This window comes from Gouania willdenowi, chromosome 10 (genome assembly GCF_900634775.1).
Source record: "Gouania willdenowi chromosome 10, fGouWil2.1, whole genome shotgun sequence".
NCBI lineage: Eukaryota > Metazoa > Chordata > Actinopteri > Blenniiformes > Gobiesocidae > Gouania > Gouania willdenowi.
Genome location: NC_041053.1, coordinates 25,454,871 through 25,476,135, shown reverse-complemented (window position 1 = coordinate 25,476,135; position 21,265 = coordinate 25,454,871). Strand labels below are relative to the sequence as shown.

General features: G+C 39.4%; 1 protein-coding gene across 13 annotated transcripts in view; it reads left to right on the top strand.

Annotated features, from left to right (window-relative positions):
• The window catches only part of LOC114471069 (rho guanine nucleotide exchange factor 9), a 57,922-nt gene extending 37,294 nt beyond the window's left edge, over positions 1–20,628 (top strand). For 11 of the 13 annotated variants that reach the window (XM_028459618.1, XM_028459614.1, XM_028459615.1 and 8 more), the window contains 8 exons: positions 615–815; positions 5,530–5,709; positions 5,933–6,165; positions 8,526–8,655; positions 10,329–10,460; positions 13,735–13,978; positions 14,745–14,813; positions 17,399–20,628. In XM_028459618.1, the coding sequence (XP_028315419.1) occupies positions 615–815; positions 5,530–5,709; positions 5,933–6,165; positions 8,526–8,655; positions 10,329–10,460; positions 13,735–13,978; positions 14,745–14,813; positions 17,399–17,574 (1,365 nt within the window). In that variant the 3' untranslated portion in view covers positions 17,575–20,628. Of the gene's footprint in view, positions 1–614; positions 816–5,529; positions 5,710–5,932; positions 6,166–8,525; positions 8,656–10,328; positions 10,461–13,734; positions 13,979–14,744; positions 14,837–16,549; positions 16,618–17,398 lie in introns of all 13 variants that reach the window. The other 2 variants (XM_028459616.1, XM_028459617.1) reach the window with 2 other exon arrangements.
• The last annotated feature ends 637 nt before the right edge of the window (positions 20,629–21,265 follow it).

The window sequence follows — 21,265 nt, the reverse complement described above, 5'->3', positions numbered from 1 at the left end:
TTCTCTTTTTCACTGACAACTGCATGTCTAAAGCAATCATATCCCATTAGTTTGTTTCCCTTCATATCCTCTTCTCAACAGTAGCCTTGAAAATGCAAAATTAGGTCTGAAAAAATGTATTACTTGAGGCATCATTGTTTATTTTTAATCTGTTGATGAAAATAATCAGTTTTCTTGAAAATTTTGTTTTCATTTAGTTTTCATCTGGCTGAACAAGTGTTGTTGACAACAACTATAACAAAAAAAATATCCGTTGATGAAATCGATACTGATTAGATTTTCCTCAAATAAAATGCTTTTTTTGGAGAGTTTAGCAGTGTGTATCCCAAAATGTGGCTATTGGGTGGATAAAGAGCTTTTAATACTGCCAGACTCCCCAATAGCATCCAACTAGTGAAGACAAATTGGTTCTCGGAAGTGTGTGTATGTGTGTGTGCATGTTCACACTAAAGAGTGTGTTATAATTTTGTTGTTTAAAAAAAACTGTTAACGCGTTTTGCTTATTTGTTTTTGCTACAATTTTCCACCAAATCACTCACTGTGTATTGAAGCACGTGTGTGTTTATGTCTCTTTGTGTGCATGCCTGTGTGTGTGTGATTGTGCGGGTACTCAGCTGTGGGTGAACCAGGAGGATGGGGGAGCGGAGCTGGCAGAGGGAACGAGTGAGGTGCAGAACGGACACCTGGATCCAACCAATGACTGCCTGTGTCTGGGCTCACCTCTCCAAAACCGAGACCAGATGAGGGCTAACGTCATCAATGAAATCATGAGCACGGAGCGACACTACATCAAACACCTCAAGGACATCTGTGAGGTACTGAACATGTGCTAACGTCCGCCCTCACACACGTGCACGTGTGCTGCTGTTCCGAGCTGTAGGAACAGTACAGGCTGAACACGCCGACAAGCTGAATCAGCTGAAGCGCTTGTGAGAGAGGAAGACTCTTTTTTTTTTTTTATTCTACACAAGGATTCCGCACGAATTTGTAACACTCCCACATTCACACTTTATTCCAGGCATAGTATACAGTCCAACTGTCCAAAAATACAGCTCTTTTTTGAAAGGAAACCACAATATGTCAGGTGTGTGTAGTCATCCTGCCAGTCTAAATTAGTGACAAGCTGAAATTCACACCAAATACAGGGGAAAGAAAGCTTTTTCAGTAATTGTATTTCTTCTATAGGAAGCCTTTGAATAATTGTCACAATTGTAGTTCAGGGTTGGATGCGGTAAATTCATCGTTTAATTGTAAAGTTAAAGCTGCAATAAGTAATGTTTTTGGTCTCATTTGGTCAAAAATCCATAATCAACTTTAAGCATATTGTAATCCAAAGTGTTCTGAGTGGACAGTGGATCTTATCTCCTTCTCCTGGGCCTGTAAATGAAGTTTACAAATCCAGGAGCGTGACGCTGGGTGTCAGTCAATCAGAGATCTTTCTACGAACAGATGTGCTCCATGAGCTGTTTTTGGCCTTACTATTGGCTGCTCGACTGAAGTCAGGCGCGTTCAGGGATCATCTGTAGTAAAACTGTAAAGACTGACGTCCCAGCAAAAGTCAAAATCGAGGCACTAGGCACACCAGTTACACGGCAAATCAAAAGGAAAAAGGGAGAATGAGATGCAAAAGAAACAGAAAGTCACAAACACTGAGGAGGAAACACCTGTAGTGGAAATGTATAAACCAAAAATGTGTTTAATGTATTACCGCTAAACAAAATATGTCCATCATCCATCCATTTTCAAAACCGCTTTGTCCTATTTCAGGATCACGGGGAACAAAATATGTAACGATTTTATCCCTTGGGACATAAACTATAGTGAGCCGCCATTTTGGTCAGGATATGACACATTAGTTGTTTCCTGTTAGCTGTTGCAAGGCCGAAATATTTCTTTGTGTCTCTAAGCCAAATAACGACAGTAAGCTATAATGTAATATGTAAATAAAGTTGAGTTGAGCTGAGGTACAATGTGACACATAAGTTGGCCAACAGTACTTTTGTGTCAAGTGAACGCATCGCTATGCAATTGGCCGCCATGCCCCTAGGGGGTTGCGGCTGTGTGAGGTTTCAAGGAAGCATTAAAAAGCCCATTGCTGATACGCAGCAATTAAGCATCCAGTGGAAATTGAGGATTAAAACTAGGCTTTATACGATGAGGATTTTTGGGCCGATCACCGATCAGTGAGTTTAAAAAAACTGACCACCGATCTGATCATATGAATTCAGGTTGTTTTTTTAGGTACCGACTGATATCCTTCGGTACTACCTGATACAGATTCACGTAAAATCAAACGTTATCATGTTTCGGGACCTATACGCTGCCTTGTAACTGTGAGGGAGTGGAAGAGTTGAAGACTTTCTATGCAGGACCTGAACATAACATTGCACGCATAAGAGCGTAAATGGCTCTGCTTTTTAAAATGCGATGCATACCGAGCACTTGCAAAAAACATGGCAGATGTGAATGCACTTGAAAAACTTAATTTAGTCCCTGAACAGCGAGATGTGCCAACTACAAGAGAGTTGGAGATGAAGCTACACTGGAACTACGTGAAGCCTCTATCAGCATTAGCGGAGGAAAGACATATTTCCTGACTGTGGCATCGCAGAACCTGCTGTTGCTTGCTTATAGTCCGTATTCACAGGTGTACAGCAGAGGTGGGGCGCATACACATGCAAACACATGCGCGCGAATGCACTTCTGTGTCCACTACCGCCCTGAAACAGACTGATGTGGCTGGTATGAAAGCAAAAATACGTAAATGAGAGCTTATTTTCCCTGCTCTCGGACCCTCCCTTTTAACATGCTCAGGCTGAATAAACAAAACAACCGTGCACACACATACATACAAACACACACACAGGCGCTAACAGCAGACGCTGCCCCCGCTTTCAGTCCAGCCGCTCCGCTACAACCGATCAACATTTTCGCGCTTTGCGCGAAGGTTGTCACCTTTGTGCACAAATGCGAGTGAAATAAAGCCGTGTCACTCTTTGGTGTAAATGACATGGATAAAACAATGCAATGGAAGCATCTGCAGAAAGTTTCAATACGACAATGATGTCATTGATCGGATCGGCAAATTTACATTACAGACGATCACATTAGAAAGGAAAAAAAAAAAAAAAAAATAGATATACTGTATATATATATAGCTGGACGAAATTCGGTGATATGCGAGGACCACTCATTGCCAAGCTGCTCTGAGAGGGATCTGTAAGCTAAGCTAATGGGCTAAGCTAATGGGCAGGAAGCCAAAGTTACGTCTGAAACCGGATGCGGTCCGGACAGAAAGACCTTCAATGCAGTTTGTAAACGTAGTTGTTCAGAGCACTACTATATTTCTGCTTACAGGGGATACTATGGGCCGCTGTAATGTCACTAACCGCATCCCCACTAGATTTTTCCCTCTTTTTTCCTTGTGGCTAAAATTAATTGTGTCAAGAGAACTTTCTTGTTTGTTTGGGCGCTCGGTACTGCCTCTCTGAGGTAGTGGCAGTCATCCAGTCATGAACAGAGATCCTTTCGCACAGCTTTCATCACAGTTGCTAGCATTATTTTTGTACTTCCAACACCTAACCACTCAGCCATGGTTAGTTTCTGCTGGTAGCAACAGTTCTCTCCGGCTAATTCTGCATGCTGAGTGGGTGCAGGGGGGCACAAAAGAAGCAGGTAGTTGCTGAGAAAGGTGATTATTAATCCTGTCCTAACATACAACCTGGATGCTGCACTTTATCACTATACTTCCCACAATGTAAACAGACCTGTTACGCCTCCACCTCCCACAATGCACCATTTCTTTAAAGCGACAGGCCATGCCGATCAACAAACGTGCATCATATCCTGACCAAAATGACGGCTCTCCATAATTTATGACCCAAGGTATACAATCATTTTAAAAAGTCCTTTTAATGTGTCTTTTTATAAAAAGGTGCACATATTTTGTTTATTGGTAATAATTTTAACAATTTTTTTGTTCCACACATTTCCACTAAAGTTAAAGCGATTATCCGGAGGATGAAATGAGAGAGTGAAAATTAAAAAACAAACGTCTCGCTGACCCTCCCGAAACAGCTCCACTTCCTCCCCCTGCCTCTGCCAATCTACCAAAAGCCACGCCTCTACTTTTGTGCATGTAGATAGCATAACATAACAACAATGTTTGACACATTAACACTCGTGGAGTATTGTTTTTCACTAATAAAACACTTATTGTCGCCAAAACTTGGTCCGTTTGTTGGGGTCACAAAGACATTTATCTGCAAGCTTTGTACCCTGACTTTTCTTTAGTTTTTTTAGTAGAAACTTTGGAGTTTCGGAGCGCTCCTCCATGATGCTATGCTGCTTAGAGTGATACCTGTTTGCTTTTGTGAGTGCGGCCTTGTTTCCGTGCACATAATACGCACATGCATTCACTTTGATGACAGTCTCCGCCACAGGAAGTCGAAGGCCTATGGGCTGGGCGATCACGGCACGATTTTTTATTTTTAGGACAAAGACGGGGACTTACAGTATATACATTTGACGTATATGAATGACCACCGCGTCAGTAGACCATAGTAAAAGACTAGTTAGGCAGTTTTTAGCATTTCAGAAGAATCATACATAAAAGTAGATTTCTCAGAAACTCCAGATATTCACTTTAAAGCTCTGAAAAACAACTTCAATATTGAAAGTCCCCATTAATAACAATACAGTCAGCCCAAATGTATTTGCAATGGTAACCATTCCTACTTGTCTTACCTAGACCTTCTGTGTGAGATTGTTTGGCTATAAGTGAAGCATAATAATTGCAAGACAGCATAACTTAAACCCCTTCACTTCTTGCAAACAGGAGCATCAATTGTTTGCCCAAAGTTGTACAAACATGCACTGACAGGAAGGTGAGGAATCCTGTGTTTGGAAGTTGATATCGAGCTTGAAATGTTCACACAGAGATAGATTATGCTGTTGTTGAAAATATGGATTGCATCCAAGTAACCAGAATTTAAAACATTTAAAAACTCTATAAGTTGCTTTTTAATGATGACTTAAAACACACACAAAGTTCTCTGATTCTAGAGACAAGGACTAGTCTTTGTGAGAAAAAACTTTTACAATATCATTCCACATAATCCTCCCCCCGATATAACATACAGTTTGCTTTCCTTTTTGTGCATCTTTTCTTTCTAAGAAATAACTGAGAGCATGACTTAAATAATTTGATTAATTTCCTTTATCTGTATTGATAGACAGTTTAACCACTTCACCCACCCATTTACACATATCGTTTGATAGGTTTTTGTTCTTGAGGAGTGGTGCATGTTTTAGGATGCGTATTAATGGTGTTATTTGTAAACATTTAAATCGAGCGTTATCTTAAGAAACAAAAATACGGAATTAGGCTACATACTTAACATCAACAGCAAGAAAGATGGAGGTATTGTTGTCTTGATCCTGTACACATTTATCAAACAACCTGCAGCCTGGAACAGTTTAGTATCAACAACTTTTGACTCCTTTTTAAACCCATGTTGTTTGTTGCAGGGCTACTTGCGCCAGTGCAGGAAGCGTGTGGACATGTTTAACGACGACCAGCTAAAGGTCATCTTTGGGAACATCGAGGACATCTATCGCTTCCAAATGGGTTTTGTTAGAGACTTGGAGAAGCAGTACAACACGGAGGACCCTCACCTCTCAGAAATCGGACCATGTTTTTTAGAACACGTAAGCGCATTTGGTTCAATAATCGTAGAAGTGAATAATGAATTGCCCGCCGTAATGGAGTCAGGCTGTGATGACATAATGAACTGTTGGAGAGTGTTAACATGCTAAAAAGGTTCAAGCTAATGGTTTACTTTATGTCAAAATAGGATTGGGTCCTGGAATCATTCCCATTTTGTGAAATAAAAACATTGAAAGTGTGACCTCTGTCCCCTTAACGATACAGCAAGATGGCTTCTGGATCTATTCCGAATACTGTAACAACCACTTGGATGCCTGTATGGAGCTGAGCAAACTGATGAGGGACGGCAGGTACCAGCACTTCTTTGAAGCCTGTCGCCTCCTCCAGCAGATGATTGACATTGCCATAGACGGCTTCCTGCTCACTCCTGTCCAGAAAATTTGCAAATATCCCCTTCAGTTGGCCGAGCTTCTGAAATACACCGCACAGGAGCACAGGTACTGTACGCTGTGACCACCATCACATTTGACCTAATTACAGTAAACAGTCTTAAAAGGTTTTAAATTCATGAATATAAAAAATAAGGCCTTAATTGTCATTCAAATGTCTTAAATCAATGTTTCAAAAGTCTTGAGGTTTAACACATAATAAGTATGATTTTATGATTGTAAATTGTCTCACGTTTCAAAATAAAATGGTAACTTGGGTTTTTTAGTATATATATATATATATATATATATACACATTATGTGTATATATATATATATATATATATATATATATATATATACAGTATGTGTATATATATATATGTATTGTGTATATATATATGTATATTATATATATATATATATATATGTATATGTATATGTATATACAAATAATTTACCATAACATTGAGCAAACAGTGGAACCAACTACAACACAGTGATGCGGTTAACAGCGGGACTCTGTTTAGATGCGCATCATGCTTGTAGCAACTTTCATGGGGAAATGTATATTTAAAGAAAATTGCCTGTCCAACAAACATTCTTCTTAGTTTTATTTTTTGTATTTTTTTGTTTTATACATTTCTGGCTATATTTGTCACCTTGTGTGTTTTGAGTGATTTTGATTATTTGTTGTGTATTTTATGCTCTTTGTGTATTTATGTGTGTTTACTTTGGATGATGCCAGTTGTACGTTTGCACTCGTCACTGGGAATTTTTTTTTACCTTAACCGTACGTAATTGATGTGACCTTTTTTTCCCCATTTGTGTTTATTGTGAAGTTGGTATTACATTTCATTTCAAATGGCATTAAAAAAGCTTAAAAAGTCTCGAATTTAATTTGACTGAACCTGTAGGAACCCTTTATATACTGTGTTGTTGCTGTTTACGTGATTATTAATTAGCTGCTGAATGAGACGTCATTGCTGATGCATAATTGTGTTCCAGATGCATTGTGTTTCAATGCAGCTGTTGCAGGTTTATTCCACTGGAGTGGTAATTATGTTGTACGTCCATGCACTGAAACTAGTGTTGTTTTTGCTGTGTTTTAGCTCAGTGGTTCTCATGCTTTTATGGGTGTTCCCCACTTTGAACAAAGGTGAACTTTCAAGCCCCACCATCACCCATTGCCCCAAAAATAATCCTGACAAATAACACATTTTATTTCTTGTTTCACAGTAAAAAAAAAAAAAAAACTAAATTGATCGAATTACCTGCATAAAAACAAATGTAGGAAATAATGAAATGCAAAAAAGCAACAGAAAACAAAAAAGGAAATTATTTTTTTAAGTCAGCTCCTGAAAGTTTGCTTCTTGTTCCGCTTCACTTCACAAGCCGATGTAAATCCTTATTTTTACACTTTAGTTGCACGTTATATTTGTTCCCGGTCGCATATCTTATGCAGTCTAATAATTTAATGTTCCTTTAATTTCTGCTACATTTTTAGGCTTCCTATTATTATTTATTTTTTTCATTTTTATTGTCAATGAAGAAAGGTTTTTAAGAAGATTTGGCATGAAATATCTCCTATATATATCTCCTGTTTGTCACGCCACACACTTTGAAAATCAGTGTTTTAGCTGCACAAACTTAAAACTGAAGATGACGCTGTCCCGTTATTCTATTAGAATACCTCAGTACTGATATGTATAACTGTCATTTAATCTCCATACCAATACATGACCAACTGTTCATTACAGCACAGTGTGAATATGAATAGATAACGGCTCAAATACAATTTAGGGCTTTTGCCAACCCAAATCGCAAACACAATTATCAGTTTTCACACTCCGCATGTGCAACAAACAGACAGTGTACACAATATAAACATTTGCTGATGATCAATCATTCACAGATGCTAACATAAGCATCCAGATGTGCAAACCCCACAGGGATTCTGTATATCCCAGCCAGCTTCTCAGCACCACATATTCTCAGTGAGAGAGGGACAGCGGCCAGCTCTGCCAGCATGGCCTGCCAGATCGCAGCTTTTGACGGTTTCGAGCTGTGGAGGATCTGCCAAATATAGGTCTGTCTCTGTCAGATGTGATCGTACAATCCCGACACGCTCACGCAAGGAATGGACAGATTCACTTTCAAAAATCAGGGTCGGATGGATCTATTGCATATAAAAACCAGAGGGATAAACCCAGCTCTGTTTGCATAGTTGTAGTCAGAATAAACTGTGAAAAGGAGAACTACTTAATTACAATAAAAAAATTAGTGTTTCTGTCAGTGTTCCAACAGCTTCAGTTTACAAGCCCTCCATCTGTATCATTACGACCGAGCCATTAGTTGTCATTAAGTAGCTAAGCTTTAAGTTTAGACTTTAACGCCTCTGAATAATAATGTGTGCACTGCTTTTTTAGTGACTATCGATATGTGGCAGCAGCCCTGGCCGTAATGCGGAATGTCACTCAACAAATCAACGAGAGAAAGAGGAGGCTGGAGAATATTGACAAGATTGCCCAATGGCAAGCCTCGGTTCTGGACTGGGAGGTAGGTACTTTCTGAATTATTATTATTATTATTATATGAATTGGGAAATCCCTATCTGGAACAGATCTGGATTCCGCATTTCATTACGATTTCATTGTGGTGTTCATACATTTGGACCTATTGTATCATTATTAACAAGGGCAGAAATGCCTTCCGAGAATAATCATGATACCAATGATCAGAATCCCTGATCCAGATAACTGCCAATATCTGGCAAAGAGGAGATTTGGTGCTTGGTTTTATTTTTAAAAGAAATATTTGCATTATTAATTTACTACTAGACAACAAGAAAACCAGTTTGTGGGGGAATTTTAATTGTAATTATTGGGCATTTTCAATTTTCTGTTGCTGTGTGTTTTATCTTTCCAAAAAACTACAACAGCAATTAAAGATGACCGTTTTTTCTATGTCATAGTACCTTTATTACGACAAGTTATCTTATGAATAGATACAGGACAGGATTCACTTTTTATTTTCAACCTTTTACCAAGGGAAAAGTAGAATTTCGTCTTAATATTTTGTTTAAAGATTTTAAAAAAAGACAATATGGGCTGTGAAAAACAAAACACTACTTGCAGAATTAGGACTTTATAGAGTTCTCACTTTTGTTGAATAGATTGGTAACACTTTACTTGAAGTTTTATACATAAGGCTGACAATACGCTGACATTATCTGTCAAAAGCATTAAGTGTTGTTTGCTAAATTATGACACCTTTTGCTGAATTATGACTGGGGGTGAGTATTGACAAGGATGTTGCAATATGATACGTATCATGATACGATATCACAATATTATCATGATATATTGCGATATTCTACCCAGTTAATATCAAAATTAAACGTAGAGATGCGGCTGTTTCTCTGCTAACACCTCGGAATGATGTCTTGCTAGGTGAGCGCGTAAGTTAGTCGTGTTCCCACAATATTTCACGGGACCGAGGCAAATCTTGTAGACGGCGTTGTCCTTATCAAGCTCGTTTTTCACTCCCTTTAAGTTGGAAGCCAAAATACTTCCAAACGTCAGCTTTGTACTGTGGAGGCGTTGTTATTTTGTGAGCCTTTTTGCTTGGGATTTGAGTCAGTCCGCTTCTGCAGAAATGGCGCTGCGCCGCACAGCAAAGTGGCTCTACAGCGCCATCTACTAGAGTAGAGGTGCAGAAGTGGCACAATTTTCAAAGTTTTTATGTAGGAACAGGAGCTGGTCAACATGCTCCATTGAGAAGTGACAACGTCTCCAGCAGTAGAAAACACACGTCCACGAAAATGTGAAAAATAATGATTAAATATCAGAAAGAAAATTTTTATTTTTTAATTTTATTGAATTTTTTTAAATCAATTTAAAAAAAAAAAAAAAAAAAAGATTTAAAGGTGGCATCCAAAAGAATCGCGATATATTGTGAAATCAATTTTTTTTCACACCCCTAATTATGACACCTTTGGAGCTATGTTGGCATTTTTTGGGTTAGGTGTAGGGATCTAGTGGGGTTAGGTAGGCGTCATGAAACCTTATTCATGCTAATGACAGGTGTTATGTCATAATAATGACGGCATAATGTCAGCGTTATGTATAAAACTTCATGTAAAGTGTTACCAATAGATCAGTTGAACAGCTACAATAAGCCCAAACCTACTTAAGTGTTTTTCTTTTCATTTCTAACGTGTCTGCATTCAGGGGGATGATATACTGGACAGAAGCTCAGAGCTAATCTACACTGGAGAATTGTCATGGATCTATCAGCCGTATGGACGCAGCCAGCAGCGAGTCTTCTTCCTCTTTGATCACCAGCTGGTACTCTGTAAAAAGGTAGATTCTCTCTGGCCTTTTTTTTCCACCTTTGTGCTCGCTTTCCTTCCTTTTAGATTTGAAGCTTTAAACAAGCCGATGAGCTAATATGGTCTCCCAAGTTTGTGTGTTCCTAAAAGTTGTCATATCACATGGTTGCCCCCGATAGAAAGGCTCGCAGACAATGTGACTTCATCCATTTTTAAGCGCTGTAAATAGGTTATGCAATGGGGTATGAGACACACCAGTCCTCTGAGAAGACGCATTCAAATTCTGAATGCCGCTCACAAAATGGAGCCACGGTACTTTTGGCTCTAATGCACCAAAGCTGCGCTCTCTTGTCAGACAAATGTTCACGCTCGGCAAAGCTCGATATTTACAGAGATACAGACGCAAATGCAGACGGACAGTCGCAATCGCACAGAAGCCGATTAACTGCATCTTCACACACGTGGACACATGCGGCGCACAGAGGAGCAATAACACTGTTAGTGCACACAGAAATAATAGCAAAAAAAGTGAAATTAGTGCCTTTGTGAGCATCTTCCAGCATGACCTGCAACACAAAAAAACACAAGTCCTTCTACAAACCACCACATGTGCTTGTAATTTGAGTCTCCTCAGAATAGTCAGCTGCATGAAGCGTTAAATTATAAATTCTAGCCTTTGTTTTCCTCTTGCTGAGTCGTCATTCTCAGTGTAACATATGGAGACCTTTAGCAGCCCTGAGGGTGTGTTTGGAGCATCTTAGGAATACTGTATCCTTCCATCTTTTCCTCCCATCTCTTCCTTATCAGCCTAAGGATGCACATTTGTTCCTGCACGCTTATTAAAGGGAAGCATATGTAGCCCATGCAAGATGTTGATTTCATCAGCCTTCTGCATTTGAACTGGGTTTGTGCAAGATGTAGAATGAGATTTGGATTTGTTCTTTCCTTCCTATAAGAAAACCAGTCAATTCTTACATCACAGATTACAGTTCTTAATTGTTCTACATGTCTTTATGTTGCTCTCTGTAGACCACATGTGTCAAACTCATGGGCCGGGGGCCAAATCCGGCTCTTTTGGAGCATCTAATTCAGCCTGCAGTAGACAGTAAAAATGACAGAGAAAACATGAATCATTTTAAATGAAACTCAACAATACTGTATGTGCATGGGCTGACAGTTTTCCCAGTTCTTGTAGCACATGTTTGCAGTCATTTTAAATGTTAAACAGTGGAAAAACCTTAAAATTCCTACAAAATCCTTACATTTTCCTCAAATTATGAAATAAAATTTTACTTAAAGCCACATCTTGGACTTTGCGACACAAAAGAGTTATTTTAAATGATTCCTCAGGCCAATATACAGCTTTTGACAGTATCAATGCGGGGCTTCCCTCTTGAAATACAGCCCATTTAAGTTTGGAGAACACAGACCGTCGTTGGCCATGTGACCTGGAGAATGCCTGGAGAACGTTTCACTTTACGGCAGTCACGTGACCACAGGCTCTAATATACTCTAATATATTTTTCACTGTGCGTGCGTGTGCGTGTGTGTGTGTGTGTAAGCGGTGACAATGGAGAGAGAGGTCTGATCACTTCTTTTCCTTCTTCTTCGGCCGTATGTTTACAGCACTTATCATAGACGGTTCCGCTTTTACGGTTTAAATTATCAACTTATGGAGTTACTAAAGGATGAGTTCACTCAGAATGTAGCTAATTCAGGAAGTTAACCGCTTTAATTTTGCCCCGATAAATTGAGGAAGTGTAGTACAGGCCTCCACTGCAGCCGTCTGCACTGTAGCGGGTGGGAGCAGGAAGGGGCTGCTGCCGCGGCTCTACAGACAGTGAAGGACGGGAGAGTTGTCGCTTGAAGTCGCTTAAAAAGTTAAAATTTTAAAACTTAGAGCTACAAGGTTGTGCTTGACCTAGTCGCTCAAATCACTCAAGTCACGTTGTTTATATTGATTTAAATGTAATCTAATTACTTCAGTCGCGTTCGGTGTGAATGCACCTTCAGGCATTTTGCGTCAGATTCCTACTTACATAAAAGTAACTTCAATTTTCTTTAACAGTGAGTCGATGATCTCTGTTCAACCAACAGGTCAACTACTGTCTGCATACACAATCAAAAGACAAAGGGAGGCTGGACTGACTGTTGATTTTTGCGACAGTGCTGCGGCGCTTGTGGCCACTAGGGGTGCTTGATGTGAAAGTTACAGGTCTAGCACCCCTAGTGGCCAAAAGTTACACAGCGTTGCTTTAATTAAATAGAAATTGTTCACAAAATCTAGAAAATTTAAAGTGAAGATCCTGTTGGGACTGATATACCGTATATCACCTATTGCTTGGATATGGTCACTTTCTTACAAATTTTGTATTTTATGTATCTGTAGAAGTCCAAACTTGGACAAAATAATTTTGAAATTATTCGTTTTGCAGCCTAAAATCTGTGGTTCTCTTGAGATCATACTGCTCTGTATTTGGCCCCTGAACTAAATGAGTTTGACACTCCTGTTGTAGACTGTTTTTTTTCTGTCTTTATTGACAGATTTATAGTGTCTCTATACTTACTTGGTATCAGATCAATACCAAATGTTTGTTACAGTATCACTCACCACTACTGACTGGGTACAGTTGTGTAAAAACAAATGACTTTTCTGCTGAGAGTTTGAGTACCAGTTATCAGAAGTCACTGAGATCCAGCAAGGCTGCATCAGGTGATGCGTAAAGGGGTGTATTGCATTCTGGGATAAAAAAATCCAAGTATCACAACTGATTTTATTGTAACGTTATGAGACCATTTGCCTCTTTAAAACAAGAAACAAAAACCTACATTCTTCAAAATGACCATGCAGAAGGAAATAAAAGTGTCCATATGGCGACCCCCGAGGCTTGGACGCAATGAAGAAATGAATAATAAAACTATGAGACAAAACCATTTTGCATTATGTGGTGATCACATTAATGTAATGTCGAATTAATGAGTTGGTCATTTGAGAACAACTGTAACGCTGATGTGGACCTCGCTTCATTCTTTGGCCTGTTTGATATTTCCTGTTTAACAATAACTGAATCCTGAAGGAAAAGCTGGATCAAAAAGGGTTTAGTGGTTCCAAGTTGTTTAAAACAGTGCTCTTTGATATCATCTGTAAAGCAGATGATTTTCTAAAATGAATATGGCATTCTGTAGCATGCGTGGAAGGTGTTGCTATGTTTAGGGCAGCAGATGGAAAGGGTTGCATAAGACAGATTGTCAGATGTCAAATGAGAGATTGTTGACGATGACGTATTCCTCTATCTGATTCCCAGGATCTGATTCGCCGGGACATCCTGTACTATAAGGGCCGCATCGACATGGATCGCTACGAGGTCCGGGACGCTATAGACGGACGTGACGACGACTTCAACGTCAGCGTGAAGCATGCCTTTAAGTTGTGCAACAGAGACAGCGAGGAGATCCACATTTTTCTGGCCAAGAAACCTGAAGAGAAAATCCGCTGGCTCAGGGCTTTCCACGAGGAGAGGAAGATGGTGCTGGAGGACGAGAAAATCGGTTAGTCACACACATCCTTTGGATGGAAACATTAAGCCAGTGTAGCAACAAGATAGAGAAGTCATGAATAGTGCAGCAACATCACAACAAGAAAATGAACTTGACACTCAAGCTGAATGCCTAAATAATGAATCACCATTAAAGCGACTCCATGCAGCTTCTACAATCTACAACAGGGATGGACAACATCTACCTCAGATATGTGATTGTTTGACCCGAGGGTCACATCATCAACATTAATGCCAGTATGAAGATTAATGACCAATCTGAGCATTAACACAGGAAAGAACAAAGGGTTTTGTCATTGTTTGTTGTATTTTTGTATAGTTTTGTTGTTGTTTTTGAATTTTTAGTCATTTGGTGTGTGTTTTTTAAGTCATTTTGTGTATTTTATGGGTTATTTCTTGTGTGTTGTTTGCATTTTTTAGTTTCTGTGTAGTTTTTCTGTAGTTTTGTTGTTTTCTGTAGTTTTTTCAATCATTTTGTGTTAGCATTGTGCTCATATTTGGAGTCATTATGTATGTGTTGTTGTGTGTGTTTAGGTGGTTGTTTCGTGTGTATTTTGTGTTTTTGTTTCTGCTTCACATATTTTTATGCATTTTACTTGTGTGTTTTCTGAGTTATTTTGTGTATTATCTTGGGATTCATATTACTTCCAATTTCTTGAATTACAATTTTTTGTTGGATTTGTCTTGGGGGGGCCACACAGAATTTGACCAAGGGCCGCAAGTTGCCCATGTCTGACCTACAACATTTGATTTTTCAGGGTTTGAGATCTCGGAGTACCAGAAGCGACAGGCAGCTCTTACAGTGAGAAAGGTGACCAAACAGAAAGGTGAGGCAACAAGAAGATATCAGGTGATTTTCCTTTTTATTTTGCTCACTAACATATTCTCTGTCTTCTCATCGCTGTTTACTCTTCTCCTTTTTATTGTCCCGTCTTTAATTTACACACATTTTCAATGTACACTTTATAATGAATGCACCCAGGTTAGTTCAGTTGGCTATAGAGAAGTCTTTAAGATCAATGCTTTGTGACTTTTTTATATCAGCTCTAGCTTTGACTTGATGATATATTTACGCAGCTGTTAAGCATCAATGAAAAGACAGAGGGCTGTTTGCATGAAGTATTCAGTTTAAAGGATGATACCAGTGTTCATGGAATGTGGATTTTTCTTATAATAGCATGAAAGTTAATGTTTGTGTTTATTTTAAACTTTTTTTTACAAATCATTTAGATTTTTTTTTCTTCCATTATATTTTTGCCCTTTTTTCAGCTTCTAAAGATGACCATAATCACAGTTTGTGTTTGACAGACTTCCTCTGACCAGAATCTGTTACTTTGTTTCACTGTTGCTTAAAAAAATAAATAAAAATACAGCCCATACAACCAACATTGTATTTACAGTGTTTTAAACCGAATGTGCATTGTGAACAATATTTTAGGCTTTAATAACACGTAAAAATCCACTTTAAATGACATAATGTGGCTGACTCAGTCATATAAAACAGATGAGTAAAACAGTAATAAATCTATACTTGCTGTACTAAAAAAAAACTCCTATGTAACTGTAATTACAAATCAAACATAATGTAAATCAAGCAGCAGTAATTACCTTTCAAGCAGAAAAGTCACCAATTCCATCTTCTACTCCTCCAGACCATACACTGTAAAAAGACGGCGCTCCAGGCACTACCTTGCTATTGCTGTGTTTTGACCACGGTGGAAAGGGGCGGGGACAGTGAGCAACAGCTCTCTGACAGTCCATCAAACACAATCCTGCCTCTGATTGGTCCTTTTTGCTCGGTCGTGGTGCATTCTGGCAATCTGCCAAAGGCTGCAAGAGCAGCAGGGGGGACTCAATAAGTCATTTTTATAAGCGTTACAGACTGCACCTTTAAGTGTAATCCTTAATCATTGTTGAATAAATCACCACTGATTTTGATAAGCCATAAGCGAACCATTATACCAGATTGGTCACTTCCCCTTCCTTTGGGCAGTTTGGAAGTCATTTAATGGGCAGATTATAATTAGAGCTTCTGTATTATTCATTGCGATTAAATACTAGATGATCTTTTATTGGAGGTTTTCAGTGTTTTTCAATAGCATCAGGTTGAAAATCACCAGTTGTGTCACTCTGCAACACTGCAAACCTCAATTTTTCTGCAGTCACGTATCTACAGTAGCACCCTCAGGAAAGAAAAAAAAGGTGTTTGTACAGTATATTAAAACTCATTTTAACCCTTAATTACATTATGCAACAACACTAGCCTTCATTTTATCTTCCAGAATCCCTTTACTAGTTTAAACAAAGCACAAGAAGAAAGCGGAACCTCATATCCAAGCTGCTGGTATCACTCTTTACGAGTTTGCCCATTTAGCGCTAGATGTCTGCATATTGACCATTACTGATTTCCCAATAGGCATGACCATCCATTCATATACAAATGAAGTAATTATCAGTGTTGGAATGTTTTGGATCCCTGTAGATGTGTGCCAGATGTGTATGTTGTGTGTATTTAAGTGTGTTACACGGCTGGCACAAGGTGAAGTACTCTCTTGAATTTCAGATTCAATTATAGATTTCATCTTCAGAAAGAGGGCCATGTTGTATGGACATGGTTTGAGAATGATAAAGGTATATATGCATTAGTTTGCCTTAGAGCTAGCACAATAAGATGCCATGGCAACGTCTTACCAGCATTGGGAAGAGTTGTGTTTGAAGTGGCAATCTCCATCTAAAGTATTATCATTTACTACGTAAGATGAAAACTTTTATAAAAAAAGTAGACAATGTTCTCCATCTTTTTTCTTTTTTTCAAAGATGCCATGGCAACTTTTGAATATTCCATCTGTTGAATTAATGATTGTATCTGTCTATATAGGTACACTAGCATAACCTGAATGCTTGTAAACTGTAGTTGGACGACATCATACACTGTACTAAATGGCTTATTAACAACTTTCTGTTGGCTTTGTTTGCCCAGTCGTCTGTTATCAACCGCTCAGGGTGCTATTCACACAAATGTGCTGTTAGCAAACACAATAATCTCCGGTGTCATCATCCAATGGGACCTTTCACTTTTGGCTTTTTTTTTTAACTTCTACACAGTTTGATTGAATAGCATCTTCCTTGTGTCATTGCTGGAGCTGAATTCCACGTCTTTTAATTCAGCTGTTTCCATGTGATCGTTCATGATAGAACTCAGTGTGGATATGTAGAGTCTTTCATGCCGAGAGCTTCTTTTGTCTGTCTCTGCCTGAGTTTTGCATGTCTTGACGTTGTGTTTTGCTTAGTTTAAATGCTTTACTGATATTGTTACTTTCTCCTCTTCTTTTTTACTTTGTGATCTCTTCCCTCCCCTCTTCTCTCTATCACCCGTTATTCTGTTTCCTTTTTCTGCGCCTGCTTTTCTAAGGTGTAAACAGGTGGGCGCCTCCCTCATACCCGCCCCCCCAGGACCCACTCAGCTTGGGGCAGTATGAGGTAACGGAGGACATGGCACAAGGCGAGGTTTTTGAATTCAGTCAATCCAAAAGAGGCCAGGCTCCTTTCTGGCAAAATTTTAGTAGATTAGCTCCATTTAAAAAATAGAGATAACACAGACTCTTGTGAAGGACCAGCTATTTTTCTTAGAAGCACTCAACACTGAATGGAACCTACGACGAAGAAAAACAGGAAAAAACACACAAACAACAAGAGACTTTGAAGTGAAGGACCAATGTCGATGTAGAGCGAGATTAGCAGCAGAAAGAAGACTGAACACTTGGATCTAACCAAAAAAAAAGAAAAAAAAAAAAGGAACGAAAACAACTTTGCAATCGATACATGTTTGCAACACCCTGAGTTATCGTGCTTTTCCAGCAGAGTCAGCCGTCACAAACGGTCTCCCACGGACTCTCCATATTCATATCATTTGATGAATGTCTGTTGGTCGGTTACCATAGTTTGTTTTAAAAAAGCATAAATTAGGAAGAAATGTGGCCAGTGCTGATGTTTGATCAGAGGCCTGAGGTTTTGCTGCTATGTTTAATCTTTCTGTTACACCCTGATGGACAACCTCAACTTCTCTGCCGTGATGTGCAAAGGAACCCGCCTGAGCCCCCCTCCATCACAGAACGAATCAAAACGCTCTGCTCCACTGACGTACACATTTGGAATTCCTCCATCCATCCCTCGTTCCCCTGCTGTGGTTCCTGCTACTCGATCCACCTGCTCGTCCTCAGTGTTTTTTGGAAAAAAGCCGTCAGCCGTGATATGACGGGTCGGTGAACAAATTGATTAGCAGGAAACATCAGTAGATACCACTCGCATCTCCTCGGCGCTTGTGACAGTTTACAGTCGGCCCGCTCAAACACAACAGCTGGAAGCAGGAGATAGACAGGCTGCACTCCACCTGCCTCATGCCCCCGCCCCCCAGGAGAATGCCCCCCCCCCTTTCCCCGTAGCACAGTGCTGGCAGCTCCCCGAGCGGGTTGGAAAGAGCACAGCCTGCCCCAAAAAGACACTGCTGCAAAGACTACATTTATTTTTAATTCACATCAGCTGCAAAGAAAGAACCATTTCTTCCATTTGACGTCATCATTTTTTCCTCAAGGAAGCACAGCACATGTTCGTTTTGTTACTGGTTTTTTTTTCTGGCACAAGGGAATCACTCAGTACAATTTGAAAAGTCATTGGGAAGCTCATCCAGCACAGGAGAAAGGAAGTGGTAAAAAAAAAAAAAAGTGGGTGAAACTAAGATTTATTTTTTTTGTCGTTATTTCTCTGCAGCAGAGTACGCCGATACTGTAGGAGGAAAGAATGGTGAATCTAATCTGTAGCATGCAGGTGTCCTCTGACAGATTTATGCGTCTCCACAGACTGCTGCTCCAAATCTTGGCTCTCGTCCCCGTCACGTTGTCCCCCCCCCCCACATCTGATCCATGTTCCCTGGCACTCTGCTCCGGCACCCGTTAAGTGGTTTACAAAAGGACTGTGACATGATCAGATTGATTTGTTTAATCAACAAATTTTCCCAAAGCTGCCACGCTGGAGAGTCCTTTAGTGGGACGCCAGAATCGAAACGATCCGAGGAAACTGGAGGAGAAACCAGAGATTTTATGAAGTTGCTGTTTTTTTCTGCACTCAGAATGTAAGTGAGGCGTCTGCCCTATAAGGTGTGTGACCATGTTCTGACCTCAAATACAGAAGTACCTTTCATGTTGCTTTATCCTCATCAGATGAACAGTAAATACACAACTATGACAACTTGTGCAATGTGATATATCATTATATAGCTTCACTGTTCACTACAGCGTGATATGAAAGAGTTTTATATTGTTCCGTGTCTTTTGTTTGCCTCCTTATAGGCGTTATAACCTATTTGAGAAAAGAGACCTTAGAATTGCTTTGTATGTTGTGTAATTTATGTTTCTTTGTTTTGGGGTTTTTTTTTTTTTTTTTTTTGTTAGTGAGGAAAAGTTGAGGGACGGGTGAGTTGGCTTCTGGTGTCTGTAGAGATGGCTCCCAGTGAGATTGCTTTGGAAGATAACTCATAACTCTTGTCTGGCACAGCATAAAGTTATGGTTCCCAGGCATTGATAACCTCAGGACCCGAGCTATACACCCACCCTCTCTCCCCTCCCCCAACATCATCCCTTCCCTTACTCAACTGCACCACCAATGGATAAAAAAAAACAACAACACACACACACACACACACACACATGCGCACACTCGTCGGCCCGTTCTGCTGCGGAGAAGAGAGATGCTATCTAACAGTGCCTTCCAGCATTCCACCAGTGATTATCTATTCAGTTTCACAGGCAGATTTAAATTAGTTATGTATTTTCCCTTCATTGCATCTCTCATTCTCTTCCTCGCTCATACACGCTGGGAATCCCTCGTTCCCCGGTTGGACAAAAATGTCGAGGTCAGGCCTTTTTCTTCTCTCCCCCCACCCCTTATGAATAGATACTGTGCTGTCTGACTGAAGCCCCTTAATCCTGTATCCTGTATCACACTTTACAGAGCATACATTTTATTGCACATTAAGATGTTAAATCTAATTTTAGATGTTTAGCACCTACAGTATATAGATTATCATACATTGTCTATTTAACATGCTGAGAAAAAGGATTCAGTTTGATATAAATATGTTGAGTTTAAATTTGAAAGTATATCAGTACCAGTGAGTTGTGAATGAAAAGAAGAATAACCTATTTTACCTTTTATCAGTCACACACTGTAAATAGTGTAAAAAGAGCAGATCATATATTTGGATATTGGTATTTTGCGTTGGAAACTAATGTCGTTCCAGTTCTAGCGTGCGGTAGACCTCAGTACAAGGTAAAATGCATGCTTGTGGCATCCAATATTTTGCATGAGACATAAGGCAACTCTTAACTGATTGTTTGGTTTCATTCACTTCCAAAGGAATTCTTCTGTATCTTATTTACACTAAAGGTGGAACCGATCGTTTGTGAAGCCATGCCATCTCACTGAAAGGGAGTTCTTCTCTCTGTCCACCTGTCTCCTCCTCACTTAAATGAATACAGGATGTAGCTTCTGTTTGTTTATTGTCCAGCAAAGGGAGAAATCTCCTTCTTCCACAAGCTGAACCCAAGATAGAAGTGTTGTTAGTTTAAATAAAAGGCACTGAAGTTATTTTTTATTATTATTTGCCCGTCTTGATTGGGTATTGTCACCTTATTTTAAAACTCTTCGGGTTTTTTTCAGACACTGACAGGCACCACGCAGCTGTTTTTCTTTTTTTGTTTCTTTTTTTTTTCTAATGAATTATCCGCGGAGGCTTAACGGGTATAATTTTCTATGAAACGTGAACCAAATAGGCATTAGCACTGATCATGGGTGTTTGTGTATAGATTTGTAGTGGAGCGGAGGAGCTGAATCAATTTGAAAACCTCTTGGGATGAGCTAAAAATAAACATAATCCTGAAAACACACACACACACACACGTACTTCATTGCAATTCATGTCATGCTCTTGTTTCTACTGAAGAAATGATTCTTTGAAGTACAAAGACTTTATATCACAAGTTAATTCCTCACTTGTATTTATTGACGACAGTATTAATTACCAATTTCTTTTGCCATTTCAACGTGTAAATAGAGGTTTTAGGTTGTATTTTGTACTTATATAATTATCAGTCTGACCTTGTGGTGGGAGAAGAGGGGACAGCATCCTCTGTCCTCTGCTTTTCGGATGAGCAACGCAGGCAGACTGTCAACCAAACGCATCAGCGCTTGCTCACATTTACGTAATTTTATATTCAGTCATTCC